Source organism: Eulemur rufifrons, chromosome 14, assembly GCF_041146395.1.
Source record: "Eulemur rufifrons isolate Redbay chromosome 14, OSU_ERuf_1, whole genome shotgun sequence".
NCBI lineage: Eukaryota > Metazoa > Chordata > Mammalia > Primates > Lemuridae > Eulemur > Eulemur rufifrons.
This window is the reverse complement of record NC_090996.1, coordinates 432,724-450,877: the sequence shown is the minus strand read 5'-3', so window position 1 is coordinate 450,877 and position 18,154 is coordinate 432,724. Positions and strand designations below refer to the sequence as shown.

The window sequence follows — 18,154 nt, the reverse complement described above, 5'->3', positions numbered from 1 at the left end:
TTGTTTAAAGATCAATAGCTCCCTCTCCTACAGCAAGAGACTTGGAGCGTCTGGACGTCTCCATTGTATGACAATCTGAGTTCCGGAAGGTGAGTGATAGGAGAAGACTAGTACAGAGAACACAGTTATCCTGGATTCAAATTTCAACCGTGATTCAAATCCCAAATTCTTAGTTATACAACCAATGACCAAGTTACTTAACCTCTCTGAGCCTGTTTTATCCAATTAAAGAAGGAATAAAACTTTTCAGGCGATAGAAAGCAACTGAGGGGTGTCAAGGGAACCATTTCGAAATCAGAGAAGTCATGCTGACAGGCTTGGTGTGGGAAAGGTGTATTCCTTTCTGCTTCTAACTGCGGAGGTCCTCCATGGCTAGGATTTCTCTGGGGCCATGGGATGAGATTTGGATTGGGATCCTCTCGGCCAGTCAACAAGTACCTGTGTATGACTACTGTGCCAGGCCTTATTCTAAGCACTGAGGCTGCTGCAATGGTGAACAAGACAAAAAAATCTCTCGAGGATTATGGTGGCGAAGGCAGACTCAAACACGGAAACAAAAATGTGTAAAGTCACAAGACCTATTCCCAGCTTAGCCGCAGTCTATTTCCCTAACTAAAATGGGAGGGGATTGGTCTGGGGTCTCTAACAGCCCTCACATCGCCCTTTGCCTGAGTCCGCAAAGACTTCCGCCCGCACATCGCCCGTCCGAGGTTCCTCCAGCTCTTCCCTTTCTTCCGCTTGGGAGGAGGAGCCGAGGGTGCGCCGAGGGAGGGGGCGGAGTGTGTATGACGCCACATCCGGCGCGCGGCGGAACTGGCCTCCCTTTGCTTCCGCCGCGGGGACGGAAGTAGAAGCGGCGGCGGCGGCGGCGGCCCAAAGCGGAGGGAAGGAAGGAGGCAAGGAGTCCGAGAGCCGGAGCCGCAGTCGTAGCGGCGGTAAAGTCTGAGGCCCCTCTAGGTCACCGTCCTTAGCGCGGGACCGCGGAGTTCGGCGGGAGCTAGCAGGGCTGCGGCCAGGCCGTGGGACGCTGGGGCTCCGGGGGCCGATGTGAGGGGACGCGGGGTGGGGGGGCTGCCGGGCCAGCCTTAGAATCGAGTTGCCCCCCACCCGCGCGCCCCGCACGGACACTCTGATCCGCGAGCACGTCTTGGCCTTCCCCAGGAGACCCCTGTGCGGTGCGGAGGGGGCGGCGGCCCCAACTCTGACCCGCGCCGGGGGGTGGGCCATGGCGGAGATCAGCGACCTGGACCGGCAGATCGAGCAGCTGCGGCGCTGCGAGCTCATTAAGGAGAGCGAAGTCAAGGCCCTGTGTGCTAAGGCCAGGTGAGCCCGGTAGCGCCGAGGAAGGGAGGCCCAGCCACCGCCTAGTGGTTCCAGCCTGGGGCCAACTCAGCTGAGAACTTTGGGCTTGCCCCAGCCTGGAAGCCTTCCCAGAGAGGAGCAGAATAGGACCACTTCCCTACAGGAACGACTAGCCTGCTGGGGGAAGACAGGCCCGGATTAAGACAGTTAAAGTATTAGATGATGTATTTCCAGGGCAGTAAGAGAGTTACAGGAAGTACTTAGGAAACTCCGGGAAACATTCCCCTCTGAGGGAACAGAGGCTTTTTGTAGGAGCCGAACTCTGGCATAGGCCTTGAAGAATAAGAAGGTGGTAAAAGAGAGTATTAACTAGAATCAAGGTTTGAGGCAGGATAGCTAAAGACCCTGTAATTAAAATTAAAATTCTTTTGATTCTAACAGCAATCCCTAAAGGTAGGTGGTATTGTTCCCATTTTACAGGTAAGGACTCTGATGTTCAAAGTGGCTTTCATCAGGCTGAAGAATTGTGGGAGAAGAGCCAGCAAAATTTCCCCCCTGTTTACTGAACGATAGGCCCACTATTGACAAAAAATTTATATCCATTTCCTCCCCCCAAAGATCCTGTTAAGCTGGAGTAATTTGCTCTATTTTACAGAGCAGAAAGCCACGAGTTGTAGAGGCCTGGTGACTTGACTGAGATCACCCAGTGAGGAAGTACTAGAGCTGTCTTCTGTATCTGTGGCGGTCAGACTCTGCCTCACACAGACAGACTCCCTGCAGCCAGACAGGGCCTGCAGGGGTTTGATGAACAGGCTAGGCTCCTTTTCAAAGGCCTATCTGTGGCTCTTCTTTTCTGCCAGCTCAAGGAACTCTCCTTGAACAGATGAGCCCTAGGGTGTTTTTAGTATTCCCTTCTCTCTCAGTCCTAATTGGCATTTTTGGGAACCTAAACCAATTGCTCCTTGGGGCACAACTGTCTGAGTTTTCCCTGTGAGTCTTATCACCCCGACAGGGCCTGGATCGGTGTGGTGGTGATGATAGGTAACGTTTGGATAGCATGCTGGAGTTTTCAGAATAACAGAGAAGTTATGTGTTCAGACTCCATGGCTTTTTGTAGCATCCCCATGGAATAGGCAGGACGAGGGTGAGTATTTACCCCATTTCACAGAAGAGAAAACTGAGCCTCAGAGTAGATAATGTCTTGCCCGACGTCACACGGCTAGTTGGAGGGGAAGTTAGTTTTGCATCCAGGTCTTTGACTATGCCTCGTGGTCATTGATAGCGAGGCGGTAACATCTGGATTTTGATGTAGGGGCAGTAGGGAGCAGGGAGGAGTGGAGGGTCCTGCCCAGTTGAAACTGAGATGGAAACAGGAGGGACTAGGCAGAGGCCTGAGTTGGCCACAATTTCCCAGGCTCATTCTGAAGAGGAAACAACTCTAGCACTTCTCTGTGGCCTCCTGGGGACCCACCAGGGACCCAGGCTGAGGTTGGTAGTGTCGTCAAGAGTGGTCAGCTTGCCCAGAAGGCACATAGACTTTACATCAAACCCTGGAACCATGGAGGCCTGCAGTGTCTGAGCTGAAACTGTTCCTATTAAAAATATTAGCGTGTTAGAAGAGCAGAACTTTTGAATCAGGTGGCCTTCGGTATGAATCTGTGCTTTGTCACCCATAAGCAGTATGACCCTGGTCAAGTCAACCTGTGTGAGTTTCTGAAGTCATTATGAGGTGTAAATGAGATTCTAGGTATCCAGGGTCAGGGCCTGCCCTGTTGGTAGTTGTGGAAGTAAAGGAGAGCAGCTGCAGGTCATGATAGGGCTGGTGGGTTTCAAGTTTTGACTCAGGGTTTGTGGAAGGGGCTGTCATAAATTCCAAATTGGGTTCCTGAGTTCCAAGTCAGTCACTCTCCAGTTTTGTGACCTTGATACCTCCATTTTTTTCTAAGCCTTGGTCTCTTTATGAGTCAGGTTAGGATGAAAAGAACCTCCGCAGAAAGATCCTTGTAAGTAGTTGATGTGGAAGGATGTTAAGCACAAGGTGCAGTCCATACAGGTGGGCGAGCCGAGTTGCTGTTACGGCATCTTGGACCACCGCCAGTGCCGCCTCCCGTTCCTGGACAGCTAAGGCAGACCTCTTTCTTGCTGCCTTTGTTAGAGCAAAGGGACTAAGTCAAAGCTGTTGGCTGAACTAAGGATACTCACAGTCTAAGGGAAGAAACTTGCAGAAGGAATGTGGGCCAGGCAAGTGCCTGGGCTTCCCACATCTGAATAGCTTGATAGAGTCAGACCCTGGAGCCAGGCTGCCTTGGTTCAAATCCCACTTGTGTGACTGCAGCCAAGCCAGCGTCCTCCTGTGCTTCAGTTTCTTCCTCTGCACTGGGATCATCACAGTACCTGCCTCTTGAGGTGGTGGTTTGATGGCACGCGTCTGTGCAGAGCTCTTGATGACAGCCTGGCACATGGTATGAGCTTGAATGCGCACAGGGCAAAATTTAGAAATGCAGTGCTGCTTAAATTGGGTGGCTGACGGACAAAGTGATTTTATCTCATGCTCACTCAAATAGAAGTAGACTGCACTACAAGGAGAAATAAGTAAATAAAGTCCTGGCTGAGCACGGTGGCTCATGCCTGAAATCCTAGCACTTTGGGAGTCTGAGGCAAGAGGATCACTTGAGGTCAGGAGTTCGAGACCAGCCTGAGCAACATAGTGAGACCCCGTCTCTACCAACAAAAAACACAAAAATTAGCTGAAAAAATGTGCTGTCTTCCCAGCTACTTGGGACACTGAGGCAGGAGGATCGCTTGAATCCAGGTGCTTGAGATTGCAGTGAGCTTGATGACTCCACTGCACTCTACCCCAGGCTATAGGGTGAGACCCTGTCTCAAATAAATAAAGTCCTCATTGTCTGTAAAGAAACACTGAAAACATAATAGCTGTGTGTCACTTTGAAGGTGCATCTGATGGTTGGCCTGCCTTGGGCCCTACCGTTGTCTTCGGACAGTCTGGGAGGAGGCCCTGTGATTGGTGAGAGTTATGTGAGACCAAGGGCACAGGCTCTAGGAGCAGAGGGCTCTATGCAGAGAGGAGGAGACTGGCTTTCCAGTGCTGGGTGCCAGAGAGGGAGCAGCAGGGGTTGTCACAGCCTACTTGGAAGGGTTTGAATGCTGGGATTCAAAGAACTTGGACTTTGTCCTTCTGGCAGCAGGGAGCCATGGAAGGGTGTTGAGTGGTGGAGGGTCATGGTCAGCCTATCTTGGGGAAATTGCACATTTTACTCCTGTCCCGTGGAGGTTCAAGGACTACCTCGTATCCTCCCCCGCCCGCAAAAAAAAAAAGGTCAGGAATTGGGCTGGCCTGGCCTGGCTGTGGTGACCCTGGTCTTCTCTTGTCTCCAGAGAGATCTTGGTAGAGGAGAGCAACGTGCAGAGGGTGGACTCCCCAGTCACGGTGAGTACCCTCTGTCCCTGCTGAGCCTGGCTAGGTCTTTTAGCCACGTGGACTTTCCTCTTAGTTGTGTGAGCTCTGTAAGTTCACTCCTCATTCTTGGGATCCTGTAAAGCTCCTTGTATCTGTCTCCCGTCTTCAAGGGTGCCCTGCTATAAAAAGTAGATGTTGTGGGAAGGATCTTTCGATTTTTGGTGGGGAGACTCTTGGCCAGGGCAGAAGGACTCTTAATTTGGTGAGTGATTCTGGTCACTCTGAGCCTCTGCGTTGGTAACTTCATTCTGGGTAGCTTAAGGGGAGTAGGGAGAGAAGAGGGCCAGGTCCTCCAGGGGCTGCAGGTCTAGCGTCTGCTCGCAGAATAGTTGGCATTCAGTGTGGGGTGGTGGGTGATTCTGGACCAGGCTAACCTGCAGTGAAAGAGCAGAATTTTGGCCCTGAGAAGCAGAAACATGGCCAAAAACAATCAGCCTCTCCTAAAGCAGTGGGTGTTGTAGAGGATATTTCCTGGGAACAAAGGCTTTCCACTGTGAGAGTTGCAACCCACTTTCCTACTCCCCAGGTATGTGGTGACATCCATGGACAATTCTATGACCTCAAGGAGCTGTTCAGAGTGAGTGTGGGGCAAACACTGGGGAACGTGACGGGGGGATGACTGGAAGGCCCCTTTAGGGAGAGTGGAAGCCTTAATTTAGTGAGTAGAGGGGGGGCAAGAGGCCCTGGTGAGGTGGGCCTCACTAGAACATGGGCCACCGCAGTGGGTAGTGGGTGGTTTAGGACCAAGCAGAACCTCTTCCCCTCAGGTAGGTGGTGACGTCCCTGAGACCAACTACCTCTTTATGGGGGACTTTGTGGACCGTGGCTTCTATAGCGTCGAAACGTTCCTCCTGCTGCTGGCACTGAAGGTGAGAACCCCTGGCTTCTGGACCCCACACCTGGGCCACCTCAGGCCTGGCCTGCCTGCTTCCTTTCTGCCCTGGTCTCTAACTCCAGTCACCCCAACGTGGAGCTGTGCTGCTGGTGTGGACCGATTCTGCTTGGCAGGGTGGTCAGAGCCAGTTCCCTTGACTTGGGATGCCTGATTGGGCCCCTGGAGGGTGAGGCTGGCAGGGCAGCGTCCTAGGGGAGGGAATAGAGGCTCGCTACATCCACAAAGTGGCAAGTATGACTTGGTACAGTATCCCTTGGTGGGAGAGGTGGTGAGGGGCCAGGTGAGAGAGGGCCTGGAGTGTCTTACTAAGGACTTGTGCCTGTATTTGGTGGGTGAAAGGATTCATTAGGTTCACAGTTGATGGAGAGGGGTCTGGCTTGTGTTCTCTGGAGGAGGGACTGGGGGCCTGTGAGGTGGCTGTTGCCACATGAGTCAGGCAAGAGATGACATGAGTCTGGGCCGGGGAAGTGGTTTTGAGGAGATTTGGGGCATAGGTGGAGGGACAGGGCCTGGGGACCAGCCCTCCTTGGTGGCTCCCCCAGGTTCGCTATCCTGACCGCATCACCCTGATCCGGGGCAACCACGAGAGCCGCCAGATCACGCAGGTCTACGGCTTCTATGACGAGTGCCTGCGCAAATACGGCTCGGTGACTGTGTGGCGCTACTGCACCGAGATCTTTGACTACCTCAGCCTGTCGGCCATCATCGATGGCAAGGTAGGCCAGCTGCGGGGCTGCCCGGGCCTGGGAGAGCTGAGGATGCTCTGGGCCTCAGCCCCTTCCTCCTTTCCCTGTTCCCCTGCAGATCTTCTGTGTGCACGGGGGCCTGTCCCCCTCCATCCAGACCCTGGACCAGATCCGGACGATTGACCGAAAGCAAGAGGTGCCTCATGACGGGCCTATGTGTGACCTCCTCTGGTCCGACCCTGAAGGTGAGGGCGGGTGGGCAGGGGCGGGCTGGCTCCACCCTTCATTTGTCCAGACTGATTAAAGCAAGTGCCATGAAGGGACACGCAGGCCGGGGGGTCAGGGAAGAATGGGAGCAGGCCTGGTCTTTACTGGCTTCCGCCCTTGACCTGCCAACTGGCTACCACCCTCGAGGAGGCGCAGGGACGCCTGCATCAAGCTCAGAGAATGGCCTGGAGCGTGCATATCATGGCTCAGAGGGCTGTTGAGGACCAGGTCATTGGCTCCTGAATGCGAAGGGGCTCAGAACGTGACAGCAGCTTCTTCAGAGGTCAGACCCCCAGAATGATAGCCCCCCGGGACTCCCTCATTTCCCGAGGTTCCCCACCAGTACGGAGCTCAGCGGAGTTTTAAATCCAGGGCTCCTGGTGTCGCCTTCTCACCCTCACGTGCACGCGCACATGCAGCCTCCACTCCGTCACTGCCCTTCCCTGCTGCCCTGTTACGGTGTAGGGTGACCGTACATCCCCGTGCACTGTGCGTGCCTCCTTCCCTCTTGTGTGCCTGTTTGGACAGGAAATCGTGTGGCCACTATGATTATGAGGTGGCCCTGGCCATCGAGGTTCTGTCTCCTTTGGAGCCTATCTGCCCAACATTTGCTGTGCTGGTCCCCAAAATCCTCCATCCCGTATTCAGGCCCCAGGCGCCTGCCCCGCAGGCTTCTGGTTGATGGAGGGAGGGAGACAGGCAGTTCACCTTCACGGGGCAATGGGCAATCAGAAGCCTTGAGGATGTCCTCTCCCCATCCCTACCTTATCTCCTCCTCAGACACGACAGGCTGGGGTGTGAGCCCCCGTGGGGCCGGCTACCTATTTGGCAGTGACGTGGTGGCCCAGTTCAATGCAGCCAATGACATTGACATGATCTGCCGGGCCCACCAACTAGTGATGGAAGGTTACAAGTGGCACTTCAATGAGACTGTGCTCACTGTGTGGTCAGCACCCAACTACTGCTACCGGTGAGCTGGATGGGCCAGGTCGGGGTGGGGATCCAGGCCTGACCCATTCCTAACGCTGCCGCCTCCTCCTTCCAGCTGTGGGAACGTGGCAGCCATCTTGGAGCTGGATGAGCACCTCCAGAAAGATTTCATCATCTTCGAGGCCGCTCCACAAGAGACTCGGGGCATCCCCTCCAAGAAGCCTGTGGCTGACTACTTCCTGTGACCCCTTGGCCCCTGCCCCTCCAACCCTTCTGGCCCTCGGACCACTGTGACTCTGCCCTCTTCCCCAGACGGAGGCTGGGTGTGGGGCTGTCCCTGGCTCTGCTCTGCCCCCAGAGGGTGCTTCCAGGGTGAGGACTTTCTCTGGAGAGGCTTGGGGCCTTTGCTCCATCCTCCTCCTCTCCTTTCTCCCCACTTGAACCATGAAATTTCCAATAATTTTTTTGTTTTTCTTTTTTTCCTTCTTTTTTTGTTTGATTTTAGATAAAAATTTTGAGAAAAAATGGAAAAAAAAATTCTAATAAAAGAAGAAAAATGGTCTTTGGGTTTGTGTCAGATCTGGTTGAGGATGTGCGGAGTTGATGGCCTGGGACCTGGGGTGGACTTTGGGGCCTTCAGAGGCTCAGGCCAGTGAACTTGCCCAGAGCCCCCAGGGCCCAGCCAGTGACCTCCCCAAAGGCTTTCCTCAGTGCTGGGCAGAGGGCTGGGTTCTTGTGGGCAGCCTATTCAAGTCTCCGAACATAAATGTCATGAGATTCAGTTTCCCCGACTTTCCTGATGAGGAAACAGGCCCAGAGCTGGTCAATTTATGGACATGAGAGGATTTCTGTGCACAAGGTCAAGCAGCCGGCAACTGGCAGGTCTGGGCCTGGGTCTGCCCACAAAGCCTTTGCTCACCCAGCCCTGCCCAGGGCCCGACACCATTAGCCCACGTTTCCTGAGTACTGATGTCTTTTGAGTTTTATTAACAAAAATACTCTGGCCCTGAGAACAACAGACTGGTGTGGCTGGCAGGAGTGGTGAGGGGGTAGAACCTGCCCAAACTGATGCGGAGGCCTGGGGTGGGGTGGGGGGGAATGCTGGTCTGTGGCCCCATTTGGCCAGGGAGAGCCCCCCTCCATTCACACCGAGGTGAGAGCCGGGAAGGGGAAGCTGGCCCCAGCTGGACTCCCAGCAGCCCAGCCTAAGCTTTGAAGCCAGAGAGGGGTGGGAGTGAAATCAAGGTGTGAAGTGGGGGGGCAGGGGGCAGGGCCAAGGTAGCCATTTGGTGTGGGGGATGGGGCCAGTGGAAGTGAGGGGCTACAGGGCTGGGGGAAGGGAACTGGAGGTCTGTGATGGGAGATGATGGGAGGCTGAGGGGCCCAGCAGTGGCTCAGTACATCGGCTTGGAGCCCACATCCAGGTAACTCCCAGGCCCAGGGTATGGCAGGGGGAAGGGGCCCGCTTGGAGGAAGTGAGGGGCAAAGGACGCTGCAGGGGAAGTTGCTGGGTACCCTGAGCCCCCTGGTCCTGGCTGCAGATCCAGGAATGCTGTCGAGTAGGGGGCTGGGTGCCCAGAGTCTGGAGCCTCTGGGAAGCTGGGGTTCCTAAAGTGGAGAGAGATGTCAGAACAGGGGAGAGGGACCCTCAAGCCTGTGACAGCCCTGCCCTGTGCCTTTGTCCCACTCACCTGGTTGGAAGGTGACTGGGGGCCCCATGAAAAGCTGCAGGGTGCAGGAGGTAGGCCTCAGCGCTGGGGCCACCGCATGGAGGAACTGGGGCAGGGGCAGCTTCCCGGGGTGCTGGGGCCTTCTCTGGGTCTGTCTCACGAATGTCCCCACCCAGGGTGGAGTCACAGGGACCACCTGGTGCTTCTGGGCAGACAGAGGGAAAGATTGGGCTAGGGAGGATCAGTGTCTCAGGCCTGATCACCATTGGGACTGCACTTACCTCCACTCCCATAGGCCTCTGTGGCTACTGGCTCTGGGCCCCGCAGTTTCCTCTTCACACGGGCATCTCGCTCCCTGGGGAATAGTGGTGATGATGGTGATGATGATGATGGTGACGGTGATGATGATGGCAATAATAGTATTTACCAGGTGCCACGTATTTCACCCTCCTAGGGACCCTATCAGGTATGCACTGTCATTATACCCATTTTACAGATGAAGGTACTGAAGGTCAAAAAATGAAATAACTAAAAAGTGGCAAAGCTGGATTTATTCCCCACTTAAGCTCGCCAGTGCTTTCCTGTGGCACTTAGACTCAATGGAAACTCCTTCCCAAGCTGCGAGGCCAGGCACAGGCTGAGCCCAGCTCACCTCTGCCCATCTCCACTAGCGTCCTTCAGCCTCTCTTGAATCCTCTTCCGCCCGCTCTTAACCTCTTACTTAACTCATCCTTCTCCGTTCAAGCACAACTTCCTCAAGGAAGTCCTTCCTGACCTCTGAGCATGCCATACACCCTCCCTGAAAACATTTATCACGTTTCTGCTTTTACGTTTCATAGGGTTATGAACCCTTTGGTTAATGTCTGTCTCTTCTGACAGACTGGAGGCTCCTTGAGGGCAGGGCCAGCTCTGAGGGGCCGCACTCAAAACAGCTGACCAAGTCCTTACTAAACCAACATCATCTGGCTGCCTGTCCCCTCCCTTACTCCAGCCATGCTGCAGGTGGTGTGGGGCCCTTGCTCGTGCTGGTCCCACACAGCACACCCTCCCCAGATACCACCTGGCTCCCTGCCTTACTTCCTTCAGGTCTTTTCTCAGATGTCCTCTTCTTATCTAATACCTCACCCCAGTCCTTCCTCTCCTTCTTCCCTGCTTTAGTTCCCATCTCTTTAGAACGTATTCCTAACACATAGTATTTTATTTATTTCTCGTTTACTTGTCTACTCTGCCCACTAGAATATCAGTTCCATGAGGGCAGGGGCTTTGGTTTGCTTTGTCTCCTGATGTATCTGTCTCTAGGGCCTAGAACTGTGCCTGGCACGTAGCAGGTACTATTTGTTGAATCAATGAGTGAGTAAGTGTCTTTACTTACCACTGCGTTCCTGAATCCAGCACAGTGCCTGGACACAGCGAGCGACTGATAAGCATTTGTTGAAGGAATGAGTGAATGAACAATGCCCACCTCACCTCTTACAGTTTCTGCCGTTCTCCCGGAAGCCTTTGGCAAAGGGATTGGCTGCAATCTTCAGTTGTGTGATCTGGGGGCACACACCCAGGGTCAAAGCTCCTGTGGCCTGGGCAGGGCACCACACCCCCTCAAGCAGGGCCACTCACCCGTGGGTTCTGGTAGGCTGTCACAGAGATGAAGATGGTTTCGGGGAAGCGGAAGGACGCCACGCCCCCCCAGTGTTGGCTGCAAAGCTGGGCTGCCCGCACCAGGTGTATGCGGGGTTGGTACTTGTGCATGGAGTGCAAGATCAGCTAGGAGGGAAGAAATGGGAGTGACTCCCTGTCCTGGGCCCCAGCCTTGGTCTCCCATCCGGCACCACCCCCCGTCCCTGTCTGGGCCTCACGTGGCCATGGGGGTCCAGCGTGCTGTTGGTGAGCTTGACACGATGGAAAGACACAGGCTGCCGCATCCAGTGACCACCAGTGGCAGGAGAGTCAGGGTGAATGTAGACGCGGTCGGGCAGGCGGGGCTCTGCCTTGCCACTGGGCTCCCAGTGCCGGCCCTGCCACCGGTAGCGAGCCCCATCTACCGGAACCACATCCAGAAGAAACAGGTAGCGGGCCTCGGGGTCCAGGCCAGTGACTGATACTCGACAAGCAGGGAACATGCGCCTGCACAGGGGAGGGCGTGGGAGAGGCCAGGAGTGGGCACAGCACCAGCAAAGGGACAGAGCAACAGGCCCCCGGTGCTGGCAGAGAAACACCCGGGAGGTGGAATCAGAACCCAGAGGGCAGAATCCTAGAGCTGGAAAGGTGTCTCCTTCCATCTTGTATATGGGGAAACAGGAGAGACAGGTTAGGCGATCCGGCCAGGATCACACAGCAGGTGAGGAGCAGAGCCCAGGCTCCTCCTCACTCCTCGACCCTCAAAGTCCATTTGCAGAAGCAGTGGTGACTACTTATCTCTCAGAAATCTTGCCAGGAGCCTACCCTGGTCTCCTCAACTGATCCCCAGCACCAGCATCTGCAGCTATTGGACAAATTTGCCTCAGAAAAAACATTCTCTGCCTTCAGCGGGGCAGAGAACTTACCACGCCGGGAGCCCTCCCGCCCTCCCACCTCCACACAGGCCACACGGTGACCACACCCCTGCCTGTAGGGCAACCCCAGACCTAGTCTTATACTGATTCCTATTCAGTCACATACTGACCCCTGATCCTGGCCAGATTTCACTGATGCTGGTCACTGGCTGGCCCTTGACCCCAGTCAGTCTGAATCCTGATTCCAGGCCCAGCCTGACCCATGATCTAGGCCACACACTAACCTATAATCCAGCCAGACTTCTTGAACCTGGCAGACTGACCTATGACCCTTGACATAGATTGGTCCCCATACCCAGCCACAGACTCCACAGACTGACCCTTGACCTTTGCCACAGAATGACTCCTGATTCCAGCCACAGAGTAACTCCTGCCCAGGCCATATTCAGATTCTGAACTTAGGCAGAGCCCCAGCCATCAGGGAAAGCCCCAAACCTAGCCCCATCCCAGGAATCCTGCCTTCCCCAAGAGACCCCTCCAGAAACACTGATCCTGGCCAGCCCCTCACCTCCCAGCTTTGGTGATGATCATCTCTGTCCCCACAGAGCTGAACTCCTTCCACAGCTCCCGGTTCTCCAGGCTCAGGCTGACCCCAGGGAGTGAATGGAGGACCTCTGGGGCTGACGGTGCCGGTTCAGTGCCCACGGCTGAGGGCAGAAGGGGCAGAGGTGGGGGTGCAGCCAGAGGGCGGGGAGCAGCCTCAATTCCAGAGAGGAAGCAATCCAGTTTTGGGGTGTCCAAATCTGGAGATGGAGGAAGAATGAGGAGCCAGTGGAGAGCCACAGCAACCCCAGACTCCTACCCAGGAGCTGGTCCCAAAGCTCACCGGGGTAGCGGTAGCCTTCTGCCAGGGCAGACGGGAAGCTGGAGTCAGCCCCGGGCTGGGGGGGCCCCAGGCGGTAGCCGGCCCCCAAGGAGGGGTACAACTCTCGTGGATGGTACATGTTGTAGTTCCCTCTGGCCTCAGGTCCTGCTTCCTAGAGTCCCCCAGTGCTGAGAGATGCCCCCTTTATAGCTCACAGCTCAGCCCCTTCCAGACCCAGGATCACAGCCCCTCCCCTCTTTGGGGCCCTGGAGTTGGGCTGGGGTGGAGACCCCTGGGGCCTCGATGGGGTCCAAGAAGGGGCCGGATACCTGGGTACCCTCCCCACCCCTCCCAGGGCGGCTTCATTAGCCCCGACCCCCTGCCCCCTCATTACATAATTAACTCCTCGGCCTGATTGATCCCCCGGGGCTCGACAGGGACGCAGTTTGGTGCTTCCGGCCAGCTGGTCCCCGTTCCCACGGGGGGAGCCCCGGCGAGAGATAAGCTGGGGGGCGGGGCCTGGACCCTGGGACGGCGCCTGGAGTCTTGGGGCAGACCCCGGCACCCTAGACTTTCTGGCAGGTGACCCCCTCCTCGCCCCCCTTCATTTGAAGGACAGGCCTTGGAGGGGAAAAACCTAACTGGAGGGAAAGTGCAGGGCTGGAGGGACGCGGCCTGAGCTGATGACGCGGGGTACTCGGGGCCTCGAGGAGTCCGCAGCCGAGGCCCGAACCCTGGAGTCCTCCCCGGTTCCCATTCTGTAAAACCTCCATTCTGGGCCAAATCTCAAAAGTTTAGAGGCGCGCAGTCTCCACAGTCAAGTCTGGCGACTCGCGCAGGGTTTCCCAGAGGTCCCGCGGCAGGGAAACCCGCGGAACTACACTTCCCAGCAGGCCCAGCGCCCCGGCCCGCCCCGAGAAGGCCGACGGGCCGCGCCGGGGCCATTGGGAGTCGTAGTCCACCGGGAGGGGCAGCCGAGCAGGCGGCGCGATCGCCTCCCGGTAGAGCTGCCCCTAGGCGGCGGCCAAACGCTGAAGCCGAGAAGATGCAGATCAGCCGAGGTCAAGGCCTGGGGAGCCAGCGTGGGCGCGAGAATCCCCACCGGCTGTGAGACCTGTCCTGGTTCCTAAACGCCCAGCTTGGACGGCACAGAACCGCGAGCAGGTCTTTAGGGGCAGGAATCTCCATTTGAATTCCCCCTTCCTGGGTTCCACATGAGCCTGGGGCTGTCTCCACTCCATTGTTTTATTATGTACAAACGCTACAGAACAAGGGGAACAGACACGCGTGGGGTAAGAGGGGCCTGGTGGGAGAAGTTCACAGAGCAGACGGTGCACTGGGGCCAAGAGAGCAGCACACAGGCCATTATCTATAGGGCAGGCGGGACAGGGACGGGTTAAAAATGAGATCCAAGCCAGCCAGATCGCAGGGAGGTGCGGGGGTGTCGGTCCCCCTTCTGATCTCCCCCCAAGGTCACAGTGCATGCAATAAAATATATGTACAGGAGCTGGGTCCTTCCTCCACAGGGGCTCTGAGGGGTCAGAGCTCCCTTCCGGCGGAGGGAAGCCAGTGGCGCCCCCTGGCGGCCAGGCCGGGCTGGAGCCACATGCGTCAGGAGCAGGGGTCAATCCCAGCCGTTGTCTTTGATCATGTGGTTGAGTTCAATGATGTACTTCCCCTCTTTGTACTTCTGGCTGCTCTCAAAGGCCTGTTCCTGAAAGGAGGAGAGGGCCCATCATCCCTGGAGCAAAAGCCCTACCACAAGGCACAGGGGTTGGGAAGTGGATATGACTGGCCCCATTTTACATATGAGGAAACTGTGGACCAGAGAAGTCAAGCCACCTGCCCACAGACACAAGCTGGTAAATGGCAGGGCGGTGTTTCTCACTAACAGGGGGTCGACAGGACTCTCTGAATCATAGATACTTTTTAAGTACTAATGATGGCTCCAACAGAGAGGATATGGAAGTGTCTAAAAGACTTCATAGTCTAGGGGTTGCCAACTGGTGGCCTGAGGGCCATTTTAGTCTACACATGTTTTGTTTGGACAGGAGAAAGTTTTATAAAAATAACTTTAAAATTTTAAAATATAGGCAGACCATGCTCATTCCAGTTGGCCGCAGCCTGCTCCCCCCATCACCTCCAATCCTTTCTGCACCTTTTAAAAATCCACAGTATCTGCTTGGCCTTGCAGGCACTTGAGTTTTTGATCTCTGGACTAGGTAGGCCACCCCTCTATTTTACAGATGTCTAGAGAGGCCAAGCCACCTGTCCAGAGACACACGGCAAATCTATGGCAGGGTCAAGGGTGAACTCAGGTCAGGGCTGGCTGTCTGTCTCTGTCCATCCACTTCACGTAGGCACCACAGCTCTAAGCGATGCCTGAAGAATCCTCTCCCTTGCACTTTCCCAAGAGCATCTTCCTTTGCTACATCTATTCTGATCCCCGTAACAATCTTGGGTGCCAGGTAGTGGCTTTATCTTCCACTGCCAGATAAGGAAATGAGACTCACGGTGGTGAAATCAGACCCTGGACAGCAGCAGTGGCAATGAGGGCAGTGAAAAGGAGGCCCGTGAACCCAAGCTCCATGTTGCTGTGGAGTCTTAGGCAACTTTTCTTATCCTCTGAATGATAACATAGGCTGGTGGCCAAGGGTTTGGAGTAAAAGAAAAAAAAAAAAAATCAACTAGGATTCCGGTCCCTATTCTGTTACTTACCAGTTGTATGATCTTGGGCAAGCTACCTAACATCTCTGGGCCTCCCTGTTGTCTTCTGTAAAGTGGAGATAATAATGGATTCTATCTACAGGATTGTTGTAATAATTGAATGAGATAATATATGCCAAGCACACAACAGTTCCTGGCACATAAGCATTCAATAAAGGTTAACTCTGATTATATCCTCATCTCTAAAATGGGGATGCAAGTACCTGTGAGGGAAGGGATGAGTTAAGAGAAAAATTCTAAAAGCCCTTGTAGGATGTGAGAGAAGAGAACACGGTCAGGGGATCAAAAGACAGTTTGGCTTGTGTGAGCCGGGCCTATGCACTCTGAAAGATTACCAGATGACTGCTTGTGAAGAGGTGACGTAAGGTCAGGTCAAAGGCTAGCCTGGGGTCAGAGGCTGCTAACTCACATATTTCCAGCCCAAAGTGGTCTTGCAGTTCTCGCAGTGGATGTCAGCGACAGCATGGAGGCCTGTCAGCAGCACCCGCTCCTCGGCTGGCCCGCAGCCCACGTTCACCCTGTGGGGACATGGGGCAGTCCCAGGGAGGGTCCCACCATCACAGAGCCCCCCCGCCTTGCAACCTTGTATTCACTGTGTCAGTTTTTAGCATCCAAGAGAAGGGTGATCACAGCTTCCTGCCTGAACCAGGGAACTCTGGGAGTCTCAGCATGATGCCAGGGGCCACAGGTCACAACAGAGGTCAGGGAAAGAAAGGAGGGAGGCTGAATACTCACACGGAGTTGAAGAGGTAGGCACGCCCCTGACTGCCCTGGAAGGACTACAGGGTGGGAAGAGAGAAGGGGTCAGGGCTACTGGTGGGGAGCTGCCAGGCAGCCTGTCTAGCCTCCCATTCCAGCCCCAACTGTGGCCTGGTTACCTTGGAGATGAGGTCGTCGTGGTTGGCCAGGTGAGCGCGGCAGTGGGCACAGCTATACCTCCGGTGACAATCATCCAAGTAGGCCTGAAACGTCTTGGGCTTTGAAATCCGCACCATGGCGGGGGCCGGGGGCAGTGGCCCCACGCGGGGAGCAGCCCACGGGGAGCAGAGGGAGCCCAGTGCCTGCCGGGGAGGGAGTAGGTGGGCTGTCAGGACCCGGACCACACACATGCAGGCACTCCCAGAGTGACAGGGATTCTCTCTGTCACACTTGGCTGCTCTCTACTTTCCCCAGAGCCAAAAGCCTCTCTAGGGACTAGAGTCATTTCAGTTTTGACTCAGTGAGGAGGCCTCAGGTTGCATCAGTAGGGAAACTGAGGCTAGGAGGAGCCCAGGGTGAGTCACCCACCTGCTTCCAGCCTCACCCCTGCTGACCTGGCAGCTGAAGCTGGAGGAAGGAGTTTTAGAGTGGATGGGCTGTCAGTTTACAGTTTAGGAGGAGCATGGGGGGTTAGGAATTGGTTGGTCCTTAGGACCTCATTTGGACTGTGCCTGGCGCTTCACCTGAGTGCAGGGAGTTCATCTGGGGAGAGGGTCCCTCACCTGGAGGAGGCAGGAGGCCTCGCTGAAGGTGGAGGGTCACCTAGGAGGGGAGGGGCTCTTACCTGGGGGCGCTGAGGCCTTATCTACGCAGAAGGGACCTTACCTGCATCGCGGAGCCTTACCTGAGACCCCGGGGCTCACCTGGGGCGCGGGGGTTGAGGGCGGGCGCCCGGGGAAGGGACAGTCCTCGCCGGCGGGGCGGGGGCGCGGGGCGACGCGCAGCGCTGATGATGCGGGCCTCACCTCTCCTGGGCGCGCGAGGGCCCAGTCCGCCGAGGTGGCCTGGCCTGGGAGTGGGGGGCGCTCCTGGTGGGCGCCGTCCCCCCCGGCCCGGGTTCGCAACCGCCTTGACTTGTTTACACCGAGACCAGCTGCTGCCGCCGCTGCGGCGGGAGGGGGAGGGGGCCCGCCTCCTGTCCCGGCGGCCGCCGTGGCCAATCGGCGCGCGGCATGCAAATAAGGGGGCGCGTCATACGGCGGCCAGCGCAGGCCTGGGCTGCCCTTCCCCCTGCTCCCCGCTCTGGCCAGCCCGGAAATGCGGCTGCGGCCGGCCCGGCCCGCCGCGTCCAGGCCTGGCCGCCGCTTTGGCTTCCCGGGGTTCTTGAAGGGGCGAGGATCCGAGGGTCCCGACCGAGGGTAGGGTTAGGAGGAGGCTGGTGTTTGCACGCACGCCCCTGAGAAATTAGGCATAATTACCTGCGTTTAGCCGCCACCGGTGTCCCGCTCTCTTAATCTCCCATCGATCCTATAAGGCAATTGTTCCTATTGTCTCCATTTTGGAAACTGAGGCCCAGCGAGGCCCAGCAGCTCTCTCGAGGTCATCCAGCTAGTAAGAGGCAAAGCTGGAATTTTCACTTTGGGGGGACAGATTCAGTTCACCTCTTAGAAGAGCTAAAGCTGTGTATCCCAGTTAGACCCCTGGGAGCCTGAGCCTTGGGATAAACCAGTCCCTACTGTTGAGCATCACATCCTCCAGGCAGCCCCCTCTGATGCCCCTACCCTCCAGGCCTGGTTAGGTGCGAACTCAGTTGAAAATATTTGCTTAAACATACATCTGCCATACTTGGACTTGTCTTGTGTACTGCAGTGTTCCCAGTCTGGCCCAGAGTAGGCACTCAATAAATGCCTCTGTCTTGTGAATATGGGATTCATCAAATGAATTAGGTACCAGGGCTGCAGAGGGCAGGGGAGTTCAGGGAGCTTCTGGAGGAGAGGAGGGTTAGAGGCAACAGAGGGCTGCTGTGAACTCAGCCGTCCCACCCAGGCCCACCCTCTACAGCCCAGTGAGGAGGACCACGGAGGCCAGAGGTGGGAGAAGTCAAGTAACTGGTCATGTGCCTGGGGCTCTTGATGGCCTCAGGAAA

The 18,154-nt window shown here is 56.0% G+C and overlaps 3 protein-coding genes across 11 annotated transcripts; 1 reads left to right on the top strand and 2 right to left on the bottom strand.

The window, feature by feature from the left end:
• The first annotated feature begins 842 nt into the window (after positions 1 to 842).
• PPP4C (protein phosphatase 4 catalytic subunit) lies at positions 843 to 8,119 on the top strand. Of its 6 annotated transcripts, none has more exons than XM_069485919.1 (9): positions 843 to 935; positions 1,162 to 1,323; positions 4,699 to 4,750; positions 5,307 to 5,357; positions 5,548 to 5,649; positions 6,218 to 6,391; positions 6,480 to 6,606; positions 7,409 to 7,598; positions 7,674 to 8,119. In XM_069485919.1, exons 2-9 carry the CDS (start codon positions 1,226 to 1,228, stop codon positions 7,801 to 7,803), a joined length of 924 nt encoding a protein of 307 aa, XP_069342020.1. In that variant the 5' UTR covers positions 843 to 935; positions 1,162 to 1,225; the 3' UTR covers positions 7,804 to 8,119. The 6 variants fall into 6 exon arrangements, with proteins under 6 accessions (XP_069342020.1, XP_069342024.1, XP_069342022.1 ...); XM_069485923.1 differs by having other exon boundaries at positions 4,640 to 4,750; XM_069485921.1 differs by having other exon boundaries at positions 843 to 940.
• A 394-nt stretch (positions 8,120 to 8,513) lies between these two features.
• TBX6 (T-box transcription factor 6) lies at positions 8,514 to 13,084 on the bottom strand. The gene is made up of 8 exons (XM_069486199.1): positions 12,604 to 13,084; positions 12,286 to 12,520; positions 11,082 to 11,349; positions 10,843 to 10,989; positions 10,696 to 10,766; positions 9,510 to 9,583; positions 9,250 to 9,433; positions 8,514 to 9,166 (listed from the first exon to the last, which is right to left on the bottom strand). The coding sequence occupies exons 1-8, from the start codon at positions 12,719 to 12,721 to the stop codon at positions 8,953 to 8,955; spliced, it is 1,311 nt and encodes a 436-aa protein (XP_069342300.1). The 5' UTR covers positions 12,722 to 13,084; the 3' UTR covers positions 8,514 to 8,952.
• A 725-nt stretch (positions 13,085 to 13,809) lies between these two features.
• YPEL3 (yippee like 3) lies at positions 13,810 to 17,150 on the bottom strand. Of its 4 annotated transcripts, none has more exons than XM_069485767.1 (5): positions 17,034 to 17,150; positions 16,188 to 16,370; positions 16,045 to 16,088; positions 15,719 to 15,827; positions 13,810 to 14,296 (listed from the first exon to the last, which is right to left on the bottom strand). In XM_069485767.1, the coding sequence occupies exons 2-5, from the start codon at positions 16,302 to 16,304 to the stop codon at positions 14,207 to 14,209; spliced, it is 360 nt and encodes a 119-aa protein (XP_069341868.1). In that variant the 5' UTR covers positions 16,305 to 16,370; positions 17,034 to 17,150; the 3' UTR covers positions 13,810 to 14,206. The 4 variants fall into 4 exon arrangements, with proteins under 4 accessions (XP_069341868.1, XP_069341869.1, XP_069341870.1 ...); XM_069485768.1 differs by lacking the exon at positions 17,034 to 17,150 and adding an exon at positions 16,913 to 17,023 and having other exon boundaries at positions 13,819 to 14,296; XM_069485769.1 differs by lacking the exon at positions 17,034 to 17,150 and adding an exon at positions 16,932 to 17,023 and having other exon boundaries at positions 13,819 to 14,296.
• Between the last annotated feature and the right edge of the window lie 1,004 nt (positions 17,151 to 18,154).